General features: G+C 43.8%; 1 protein-coding gene across 1 annotated transcript in view; it reads left to right on the top strand.

Moving 5' to 3' along the window:
* The first annotated feature begins 60 nt into the window (after window positions 1–60).
* LOC123978622 (phospholipid-transporting ATPase VD-like) overlaps window positions 61–11,906 on the top strand; it is a 21,005-nt gene continuing 9,159 nt past the window's right edge. The window contains exons 1-4 of the mRNA XM_046061960.1: window positions 61–198; window positions 409–579; window positions 4,794–5,094; window positions 5,341–5,417. Of these exons, the coding sequence (XP_045917916.1) occupies window positions 61–198; window positions 409–579; window positions 4,794–5,094; window positions 5,341–5,417 (687 nt within the window). The remainder of the gene's footprint in view (window positions 199–408; window positions 580–4,793; window positions 5,095–5,340; window positions 5,418–11,906) is intronic.

Here is an 11,906-nt window from a genome sequence, read left to right as displayed (position 1 = left end):
TGGCCATGGCAGAACACTGACATTGCTGTCATGCAGAAACTCACGCACAGAACGAGCAGTATGGCTGGTGGCATTGTCCTGCTGGAGGATCATCTCCGGATGAGCATGCATAAAGGGTACCACATGAGGGAGGAGGATGTCTTCCCTGTACCGCAAGGCATTGAGATTGCCTGCAATGACAACAAGCTCAGTCCGATGGTGATGTGATATACCGCCCCAGACCATGACGGACCCCCCACCTCCAAATCGATCCCGCTCCAGAGTACAGGCCTCGGTGTAACGCTCATTCCTTCGACAATAAACACGAATCCGTCCATCACCCCTGGTGAGACAAAACCGTGACTCATCAGTGAAGAGCACTTTTTGCCATTCCTGTCTGGTCCAGCGAAGGTGGGTTTGTGCCCATAGGCGGCGTTGGTGCTGGTGATGTCTGGTAAGGACCTGCCTTACAACAGGCCTACAAGCCCTCAGTCCAGCCTCTCTCAGCCTATTGCGGACAGTCTGAGCACTGATGGAGGGATTGTGTGTTCCTGGTGTGACTCGGGCAGTTGTTGTGGCCATCCTGTACCTGTCACGCAGGTGTGATATTCGGATATACCGATCCTGTGCAGGTGTTGTTACACGTGGTCTTCCACTGCGAGGATGATCAGCTGTCCTTCCTGTCTCCCTGTAGCGCTGTCATAGGCGTCTCACAGTGCGGACATGGCAATTTATTGCCCTGGCCACATCAGCAGTCCTCATGCTTCCCTGCAGCATGCCTAATGCACGTTCACGCAGATGAGCAGGGACCCTGGGCATCTTTCTTTGGGTGTTTTTCACAGTCGGTAGACAAGTCTCTTTAGTGTCCTGCGTTTTTAGAACTGTGACCTTAAGTGCCTACTCTCTGTAAGCTGTTAAGGTCTTAATGACCATTCCACAGGTGCATGTTAATTAATTGATTATGGTAAATTGAACATGCATGGAAAACATTGTTTAAACCCTTTACAATGAAGATCTGTAAAATTGTTTGGATTTTTATAACATTATTGTTGAAATACACAGTCCTGAAAAAGGGACGTTTCTTTTTTTGCTGAGTTTAGAAGAAGTGGCTGATATCAAGAAATCCTAGCAGTGGATGGAAAAGGCTGGATTGAAGGACAGCACAGAAGCACTAAACATGGCAGCACAAGAACAGGCACTCAGTACAAGATCAATAGAGGCTGGGGTCTACCACACCAGGCAGGACCCCAGGTGTAGACTGTGCAAGGATGCCCCTGAGACAGTACAGCACATAACAGCAGGGTGTAAGATGCAGGCAGGAAGAGCGTACATGGAACGCCATAACCAGGTAGCTGTCATAGTGTACAGGAACATCTGCCATGAGTATGGGCTGGAAGTCCCAAGGTCAAAATGGAAGACACCTCCTAAGGTGTCGAGCTAAGATCCTGTGGGACTTGAACATCCAGACTGACAAACTGGTGATGGCTAACCAACCAGACATCGTGTTGATCAAAAAACAGCAGAAGATGGCTGCAGTGATAGATGTGGCAATCCAAAGAAACAGCAACATCAAGAAGAAAGAACACGAGAAGCTTGAGAAATACCAAGGGCTGAAAGAGGAGCTAGAAAAGATGTGGAAAGTAAGAGAAACAGTGGTGCCAGTGCTAATCGGAGCACTGGGGGCTGTCACCCCCAAACTACAGCACAACAGATTCCAGGTAAAACATCAGAGGTCTCTGTCCAGAAGAGTGCAGTCCTAGGAACAGCTAAGATACTGCGCAGAACCCTCAAACTCCCAGGCCTCTGTTAGAGGACTCGAGCTTGAGGCTGACACATGCCACCCCACAAGGGGGTGAGAGGGGGATTTAAAAAAAAATAAAATATATATATATATAATATAAAAATTGTAGACCTGCACAAGGCTGGGATGAGCTACAGGACAGGAATAGGCAAGCAGCTTCGTGAGAAGGTGGTGAGAACAACTGTTGGTGCAATTATTAGAAAATGGAAGAAGTTCAAGATGACGGTCAATCTCAAAGAAAACCATTAGTAACACACTACGCCGTCGTGGATGAAAATCCTGCAGTGCACGCAAGGTCCCCCTGCTCAAGCCAGCGCATGTCCAGGCCCGTCTGAAGTTTGCCAATGACCATCTGGATGATCCAGAGGAGGAATGGGAAAAGGTCATGTGGTCTGATGAGACAAAAATAGAGCTTTATGGTCTAAACGCCACTTGTTTGGAGGAAGAAGAAGGATGAGTACAACCCCAAGAACACCATCCCAACCGTGAAGCATGGAGGTGGAAACAATAAACTTTGGGGATGCTTTTCTGCAAAGGGGACAGGACGACTGCACCATATTGAGGGGAGGATGGATGGGGCCATATATCGCGAGATCTTGGCCAACAACCTCCTTCCCTCAGTAAGAGCACTGAAGATGGGTCGTGGCTGGGTCTTCCAGCATGACAACGACCCAAAACACACAGCCAGGGCAACTAAGGAGTGGCTCCGTAAGAAGCATCTCAAGGTCCTGGAGTGGCCTAGCCAGTCTCCAGACCTGAACCCAATAGAAAATCTTTGGAGGGAGCTGAAAGTCCGTATTGCACAGCGACAGCCCAGAAACCTGAAGGATCTGGAGAAGGTCTGTATGGAGGAGTGGGCCAAAATCCCTGCTGCAGTGTGTGCAAACCTGGTCAAGAACTACAGGAAACGTATGATCTCTGTAATTGCAAACAAAGGTTTCTGTATCAAATATTAAGTTCTGCTTTTCTGATGTATCAAATACTTTTGTCATGCAATAAAAAATGTGATTTTCTGGATTTTTGGTTTAGATTCCGTCTCTCACAGTTGAAGTGTACCTATGATAAAAATTAGTAGGAAGTAGGAAAACCTGCAAAATCAGCAGTGTATCAAAGACTTGTTCTCCCCACTGTGTGTGTGTGTGTGTGTGTGTGTGTGTATATATATGCACGCACACACACACCAGACTTGTTTTCCACAGCCCCATTGAGTTCTTGATGAAAGCTATTAGTGTCCTGTTGAGTGTCTTGTACATTTCCAAGCATTCCAGTGTCCATGTATGTGGCATTGAATCATAGGCTTTCTTGTAGTCAATCCAGGCGGTGCACAGGTTGGCCTGCCTGGTCTTGCAGTCTTGTGTGACTGCTCTATCGACCAGTAGCTGGTGCTTGGTTCCCCTGGTATTACTGCCCATTACTTGGATGGGATTGTTCCTTTCTAGGGATCTTTCATGATCAGGACTGTCCGTCCTAACCATTCTGGGTGGGTCCCATTCATCATGAGTACATTTGTGCTGCCAGCTGTTCATGGAGTGCAGTTAGTTTCTTCAGCCAGTAGATGTGGATCATGTCAGGGCCTGGTCTTGTCCAGCTCTTCATACCTGCCACTCTTTCTTGGATGTGTGCCATTGGAATGGTTACTGGATCTTGTTCTGTGGTGTGATCTGTTCTTAGATCCACTAGCCACTGAACATTGGTGTTGTGGGATGCCTCCTCCCATATGTTCTTCCATATGGGAGGAGACTGTTTAGTCTTAGTCCTGGATGGATCTGATCTTGTGTTATTCAGTGGAGAACATCTGGTTTATTCTCCTTGATTCTGCTTCTCTCTTGTTTCTCTTTAGACGGGTAGCCAGAGCGGTAAGTCTTTGTTTGGCAGTCTCCAGAGCCTCAGGTATCGACAGCTTGTAGTATTTCTTAGGTAGCCTCTTCCTTGCACCTGTCTGTAGCTCTAAGAGCTGACTAACTTCTCTCCGTGTTGCCTTGATCTTGGCCTCTAGCCTTCTCCTCCATGGGGGATATTGCTCTTTGTGGCTTATGGTGTTCATCTTATAGCCAAGCATCTCTAGGATCACTGTTGTTGTGGCGTACATCAGCTCATTGGTCTCGATTATGGCTTTAGTAGGGATAGTATGTTCAAATCTTCTAGCAGACTTTCAGAGGGTACTTTGTCACTTAGCCATGGCAGTCTTGGTTGTTGTACTTGGAGGTCCAGCTTGGTTATGATCTTCAATAGTAGGTCAGTCGCCAGCAACTTGTTGTTATTGGGGCTTGGGACCCAGTCTCTGTATGTAGGGATGATGATGATGACATCTCCCCGCTGACCTGTCGCCCTGGCTCCCTCCTTGTTGTACCTCATCAATCTCTATTTGTGATAGCAGTTGCTGAACACTGAGCTTGAGTTGTTTCTTTGTCAGTGTTGATGATAGGTTTCGAAGCACCTATATATCCCACAGTCTCTGCATACAACCCCTCTCACCAGGATTGCCTGTATAGTAGCATTGGATCAGATCATATTTTCTGCTCTAGTCATTGGGTCTCATCAGGTTGTTCCTTAGGACCTGACACGGACCTTGTTGACCTGGGCGACGTCCAAGCCGGTATGACTCTTCTATTTGTGGTTTCAATTATGCCTGATGTAGGCAAGTAGCATTAAGGACCTTGCCTAAGGGTCCAGCTGGTCCATCCACGATCACCTGTACCAAAGTCAGTAGCATTAACCACTGAGCTATTCAGGTGCTATATATATGTATGTATATAAATGTGTTTGCGTGTGTATAATGTCATATATATCAAACTTATTGTGTGTGATATCACTATTTAGGCCTGATGATGCTCTTAGAGGGAATGTCAAGGTCACAAAACAGTTATGGCTCATCCTCAGGGAAGAATGAATGTTACTCAAGGAGAAATCATGCACACAAAAAATAATTGTGTACATTGCATAATTATTGTGATAAATGCAGCAAAATGACTGTACTGTAACTGTATGTGACACTGGATTTCTTCTCCATCAGGATACATGTGCAGCTTTACTTGAGGAGTTCAAACTGGAAGTGCAGTGTGGTGAAGACAGTTTGACTGAAGTGACTGCAGCAGCGAATCACAGGGAATTCTCTTCAGGCGTTGTGGCCGGCTTCATTCTGGTTATAGATGGCTGCATGCTGGACTGGGCCCTGCAGGAGGAGCTGAAGAACACCTTCCTTGAGCTGAGCCGTAGATGCAAGGCAGTCATCTGCTGCAGGTCCACTCCACTGCAGAAGAGCAAGGTGGTCCAGCTGATCCAGGACCAGCTTGGCGTTATGACCCTGGCTGTGGGTAAGGACTCAGCCTGTAGGAAAACTGCTTGGTGGTTTCTTTGTTAATGAACATTTTATCGTGTGTACATATTTCGCATATTCTGACATTTAATATCCTAAAACTAAACTTCAGGCCTAAGCATGAGCTGCATGGCAAAACAAAAGTTATGGTTAGACCCTTGAATGACAACAAACACAAAATTCAGATAAAACACTGACTGTAGAGGTGGGCAATATGAATAAAAATCTCCTTTTTGTTCATAAGGTGATGGAGCCAATGATGTGAGCATGATTCAGGTGGCTGACGTGGGCATCGGGATATCTGGTCAGGAGGGCATGCAGGTAATGACCACTAGACTCATCCTGACAGAACACAGGAGAAAATTTTCATATATCACATGAACGTAGCTTCAGTTTTTACATGTCTTATTCAGCTGGTATGGTTGAGACATTTACACAGCAAAGACTTGTGTCTCATTGGATGTTGCAAATTGTGCACTTAAATATCCCTTTTTTATGTAAACTCTCTCTAAAACTGCCAGAGTACGATGCAATGGAAAGTTGTGAGGAAGACAGTTTGTGGTAATATTAGGATCTATGTGTACATTAGTATCTATGTTTATTTAGAAAGCACATTTAAAAACAGAATTGACCAAAGTGCTATACAATAAAATAAAATATAAAATCAGATAACTTAACATGGTAACCAGCATACCAATACTATTCTATACATAAATAAATGAGTAAAGGACCAGAAGGCAAGTTTTAAACCACAGAGGAGTAAAAGTGAAGCATAAATTGTAATGGAAGACACTCAAAGGCCTGGAAAAACATGTGGGTCTTAAGTTAAGCCTTAAAGTGTCTACAGAGGGGAAACATTTAATTGAAAATGGTAAACTGTTTCAAAGCTTTGGGGAGACTACTGCAAACGCCTTGATCGAGTGAGCATCCAGGAGCAGCTGGTCTGAGGATCTGGGATTGGAAAGGGAGTAGATGAATTGGATGGATTCTTCTTAACAAATGTAACCTTCCTTTTGTGCTCCATCTCTTAGACAGTTTTCTGCTAGTGGACCATCCAAATTTACAGTAAATCAGATCGATGCATTTTTGTTCTCAAATGTACTTTTGCAAAATTGGGTATTCCTCTATCTGAAAAAAAAATGTCAGGCCCGCTTAATGCTGTAAAATTTGTAGGCATCCCCTTAGGTAGCAACCTGGTGCAATCTTCCCAGCCTCTTAAATCGCATCAGAGAGGTCATGAGAAATGTGCAGGAGACAGTGGCGATCTGACAAAGAGAATTGCTTTCTGTGCTTGGGTATCTTCATTTTGCAATGTGTATTATTCCCCAGGGACACTCCTTTTATACCCATGCTTCTGGATCTCTCCAAATCAGTATAGAAACTCCCTGATATTGTGAGCATGGATGCAGTGTAATGAAAGGCTACTACAGAGTTTTCTTAAACCCTCCAAAAGCTTTCTGAATTAAGGCCAGGATAAAATGGAATGTTGGTCATTTAGACCTCTTCTTAATGTAGATGATATAGACTATTTGCTTCCCTTGTGTCAAAAATGTTATGTCATGTCTGTCAGCAAGTTGACAAGCAAACTTTTAAAAAGCTTGTTTCCCAAATGGAGTTCAAATTCATCAGGGCTATGCTATGCTAACTTTTTTCAAAAGTACAATGACAGCTGGAATCAAGTAACTAGTAGTTCAACATCCTCGCTTTCTTTTTTTTTTTTTACAAGCAGTCTCTTGTTTTGTTTGGTTTGTAAAAATATGAAGTAGTCCCACAGAGCTCTGGCAGCTAATATAACAACAGTGGGGCCGTAAACACGCTAGCTCGCTGCTGAGAAGCGCAAGTGAAGATAAATCAACGTTTTAAGTAAAAAGTTAATTTAATAAAAGCAAATAACTCAGCTCCTTCAGTGGTAAATGGCTCTGTTATCAGAGCAGAATCCGGTCCAACTGCGGGTGTGTATTTGTCCAAAAGCTCTGGAGCGGCCCCAGCTGTCTCCTCCAGAGCTCCCTGTAGCTCAGCAGCTGTCAGCAGCAATAGTGATAAGCGTGGACGCTGAAAGGGCATTCGATTCAGTTAGCTAGAATTTTCTTATCCTACATAAATTTGGTTTACATGACACAATCATCAAGATATCTATCAAATAATTTCACCTTAGAAAGAGGTTCGAGACAAGGTTGTGCATGGTTACTGCTACTCTTCGCATTATATTTGGAACCATTATCATATCGGTCCCTGTGAACAGGCATTTTGACCTATCTCGGGCAACCAACAGACTCTCTTCTTGACTGATGCAGTCATTTGAACTAAATTGTAGCGAGATATACACCATAGTGCCAAAAGCTTGGGGTCGCCTGCCTTTACATGCACATGAAGATTAGTGAAATCCCATTCTTAATCCGTAGGGTTTAATATGGAGATGGCCCACCCTTTGCAGCTATTACAGCTTCAACTCTTCTGGGAAGGCTTCCACAAGGATTAGGAGTGTGTTCATGGGAATTTTTGACCATTCTTCTAGAAGCACATTTGTGAGGTCAGGCACAGATGTTGGACAAGAAGGCCTGCCTCGCAGTTTGCCTCGCAGTCTCCCCTCTAATTCATATTGGGTTGGGGTCAGGACCCTGTGCAGACCAGTCAAGTTTCTCCACACCAGACCCACTCATCCATGTCTTTATGGACCTTGCTTTGTGCACTGGTGCGCAGTCATGTTGGAACAGGAAGGGGCCATCCCCAAACTGTTTCCACAAAGGTGGTAGCATGAAATTGTCCCAAATGTCTGGGTATGGTGAAACAGTTTCTTTCACTGGAACATGGGCCAAGCCCAGCCCGTGAAAACAATCCCACACCATAACACCCCACTCCACCAAACTTTAGACTTGGCGCAGTGCAGTCAGGCATGAACCGTTCTCCTGGCAACCGCCAAACCCAGACTCATCCATCGGATTGCGAGAACATGTCTCCACTGCTCTAGTGGCGGCGTGCTTTACACCACTGCATCTGACACAAAGTGTAAGACTTGGAAGCAGCTGCTCAGCCATGGAAACCCATTCCATGCAGCTCGTTAACGCACTGTTCTCGATCTTATCCGAATGCCACACAACATTTGGAGGTCTGTAGCCAGAGGGGAACTGTCAGGGCCATCTAGGCGCTCAGAGAGGGCCTAAGCTATTCTAAAAATAATATTTAAAAAGTCATCTGTTCTAATTTGATTTAATATTTAATATATATTTTATTATTATACTAGACAGTACAATTTCTAGAGAATGCCGGCTGTTGAAGGCTGATGCTAAACTGGATTGCTAAACTTCATGCAAGCTCTCATTTCAGCCAAGCAGTAGATGCTCCTGTTTCTTTAAATTCCCCCCCTCCCCCCTCCAAAAGCCCACTATTTTCTGATTGGCCAAGATCCTGAAGCAGGATGATTATGCTGCTCAGCGGTACAGATAAACTAAGCATAGGAGTTGCCAGTTGTTATTGAGGCTGCAGGCAAATTACCATATATAGAGCCTAAGTCGCTCACTTCCGCTAATGGGAACTTATTTTGGAAAAAATATGTACGGTAGTCAATGGCGAGAGACAACTTATCTTTTCATCCCGTTAGAATTGAACCCTGAATTACACATATGATTTTGGTCAATTTAAAATATAATTTTGCAAGTCAAAAAAGTTGCAATTTGTTGTGAAACAGTAAAGTTACATGTCGTTTTGTGTGAAACTGCTCAATGAACTACATCTCTCGTCTCGCACAATATATGTCACCAACATGTTAGCACGGTAAAGCTAGCTAACGTTCCTTGCTTTCTTGCTACTAGCTAGATAATGTAGCTATGTTCCACGCAGAAATATATCTCACCTGATGTGTTTAATCCAATGACTCCTGGCTCGTTTATCACATCATCCTCTCATGTAAGTGTTTTGATGTTAGCTTCAGTAACGTTAGCTTCAGTCATTGACAGAGAAAGTTACGACGTCACATACACGACTTTTGGGTTTGTGGTCCTTGTAATTACGTATTTTCACAGTCAGTTTCATATATCTCAACAGTTTTACATCAAACTACGACCTTCTTTAATTTAAAATGTATCTTTTAAATCGGCAAAGATCATATGTGTAATTCAGGGCACAATTCAAATGGGATCAAAATATTTGTTGTCTCCTGCCATTGACTACCGTACAATATTTTTCCAAAATAAGGTCCCATGGTGGTCCGCCGGAAGGGGAGGGACTTAGGCTCTCTATATGGAAAACTAGCTCTGTATAACATCATTAAGAGCCAAGAGTAGAGCTTTGATCACGTTTAACATGAACATCTGACATTGTAACATTATAGATAAGACAGAAAATATAAGAATCCTAATAAGTCTCCTTTAGTGTGTGTGTGTCTGTGCGCCTGCTGGGTCACACAGTGTTTTCCCATTCAGTAAAGTTTAAAGCTCCATACTTTGAGGGCTCTGTGTGTGTATTGTGTCTGTCAGTGTATTAATGTGTGTGTATGTATGTGTTCAGTGAAGAGGACACAAACAGGTGTTCAGAAAATAGCTTAACTTCAGTCCACCAATCAGAACAGAGGACCCAGTCCCTTGACCTTTAATCAGCTCACTTACTTCACCAAGGTAACCACCTCTTTGTTTGACCTGACCAGCAGCAGCAGAAGGCATTTGTGAACGATGTGGTATGTTTTTTGTGTGGGTAAAGTAAAAATAAGTGAGCTCTTCAGCAAGTGAAAAAACTGGTACGTTCTGCTCTGCTCCAGACATTTTGACACAAATTTATAATGGCTTCCAATGGAGGACTTGGCTGTCACTCTTATCCTTTGAAAGGGCCCTGAGCCAAATCTATAAGTCCGAGGAATTTAAAAAGCCCACGTGAGGAACCACAACAAAACACTTTTCTTAGTTTAGGACATTTTATTATGCTCAGGTAATTTGCCAGTGTGAATTATCTTTTAGGGTCAGATAACATTGGAATTTACTTTGTGTTTTGGTCGTTTCTTTCTAGTATTCAGTATATTTTTTTTATATTTTGGTTTGGTCTGCTTGAGGTGGTGTTGCTGTCCTGAGGCTGTTGGGGACTTGTTACTGCAGAGAGCCTCGGGACCAGCTGGCTGAGGGGACTCTTCTCTGGTTTCAGTTCCTGGTATGATAGGGCTTTGTGATGGTATGTCTGGGGGTTTACTGATTTAAGTGATTGTAAAATTTAATTGATCTTTTTTGAATTATTAGTAAGAGGGGGTATTGGCCGAGCTCTGCTCTGCACAGGTTATTTGGTGTTTTTCTCTGCACCTGCAGGATGCTCTTAAAGAACTCAGTATGGAAAGATTCTATGATTGTTTTGTCCCATTTGTTAAATTCATTATTAAGTTTTGGCCCCTGCCATACAGAATTCAGCGAATACCATAAAACTTTGAATAATAGCCCGGGCTTATTTGCTAAAATCACTGAATTGACCCTGCCTTCATTTGGGGCAGGCGTCCATATGGAACAGGCCTTTTAATTCTTTTTGCACAAAACTGAAACTACTATGAAACAGTTTATTTGTTTCAAACAGAATAATACTTATGTAAAAATTATCAAATAATATCAAATTGTCACACTGTGGGCGTGTCTGTTCTCCTTTGTTCATTTAGTATCTGTCTGTCATGTTATTTGTAGTCTGTTTAGTATTCGGTCATAGTGTTTTGGGTTCTGTCCTGTGTCCAGTATCTGTATTTAGTCTGTTGTGTTTTGGGTTTCAGTCATGTCTTGTGTCTAATGTACTCTATGTTCTGGTTCTGTGTTCTCGTTTGGGTTTTGTCTGTTGTGATCCCTGTGTTAGTTGGTCACTGTACCTGACCCCAGGCACACGCCCTCAAACCAAGCTAGTCTGAGCGGAGGCCCTTTGGCTCGACTTGCCTTTGTTTGGTTTTCCATTGTAGAAATGTTGTACCTGCTTCCAGGTACTTTTTTTCGTATCACCTCACCTCTGTCAAGGTTCCAAGCGAGCTGAGGGATACTAAAATGTAACGGGAAAAAACATGACAGACTGCTGATTGGTCAAAGAGAATATTATAATATTCACTGCATCATCATTGCGTGCGCCTGACAGAGGCCAGCAACAGAAAGTTTTATATTGTACAGTTTTCATATGGAATTTCATCACTAAATCCACTTCTGAGAAGTTTTGAGGTGAGAAATCAGCTGTGTAGATTTCAAATATTGACAGTTTTACTGGCGGAACAAAAATGCTTGAATATTTTCAGAGTTGAGGAGCTCCGCAAGTGGCTGGCGGGGAAGCCTGCGCCAACCCGCGGGAGGAGCATGTGAGGCCGGCCAGCCGCCCGCTCACAGAGCCCTCTGCTCCCGCCGTCACACAGACCGCTGCAGCAACAACTGCAGAGGAAAACACAGCTGGAAGGTTTTCATACCGCTTATCTGTCTTTACATTCTGAGGAATGTTGAAACGTTTCAACTTAAAAAAGAGAAAGCTGTGTGGATCGCTGGTGTGTGTGTCACAGGGAACATTACGTCACGGCAGTTGTGTGTGGCGTCGCTATGACGACAAGCTACATACTATCTCTGGGTACTATCTGCAATGGAAAACGGAGCAGGGCCGAGTAGAGTCGAGTCTTTCGATTTGCGCTATGGTAGCATTTTTCGGCAAGGCAGCATAGATCATCAGAAACACTGGCAACAGTTCAACGTCCTGATGGTAAGATGTGGAACAATGATGTTGTGTGGTTGTGGACTTGTGAGTAACTTATACCATCTGCTAGGTTACGGTCGCAGTCTGAAGCGGCTTTGATTTGGATCACACTACCTTGTTTCTTACGACCTG

The sequence above is a fragment of the Micropterus dolomieu genome, linkage group LG11 (assembly GCF_021292245.1).
Source record: "Micropterus dolomieu isolate WLL.071019.BEF.003 ecotype Adirondacks linkage group LG11, ASM2129224v1, whole genome shotgun sequence".
Lineage (NCBI taxonomy): Eukaryota > Metazoa > Chordata > Actinopteri > Centrarchiformes > Centrarchidae > Micropterus > Micropterus dolomieu.
This window is presented reverse-complemented; position numbering and strand designations above follow the sequence as displayed.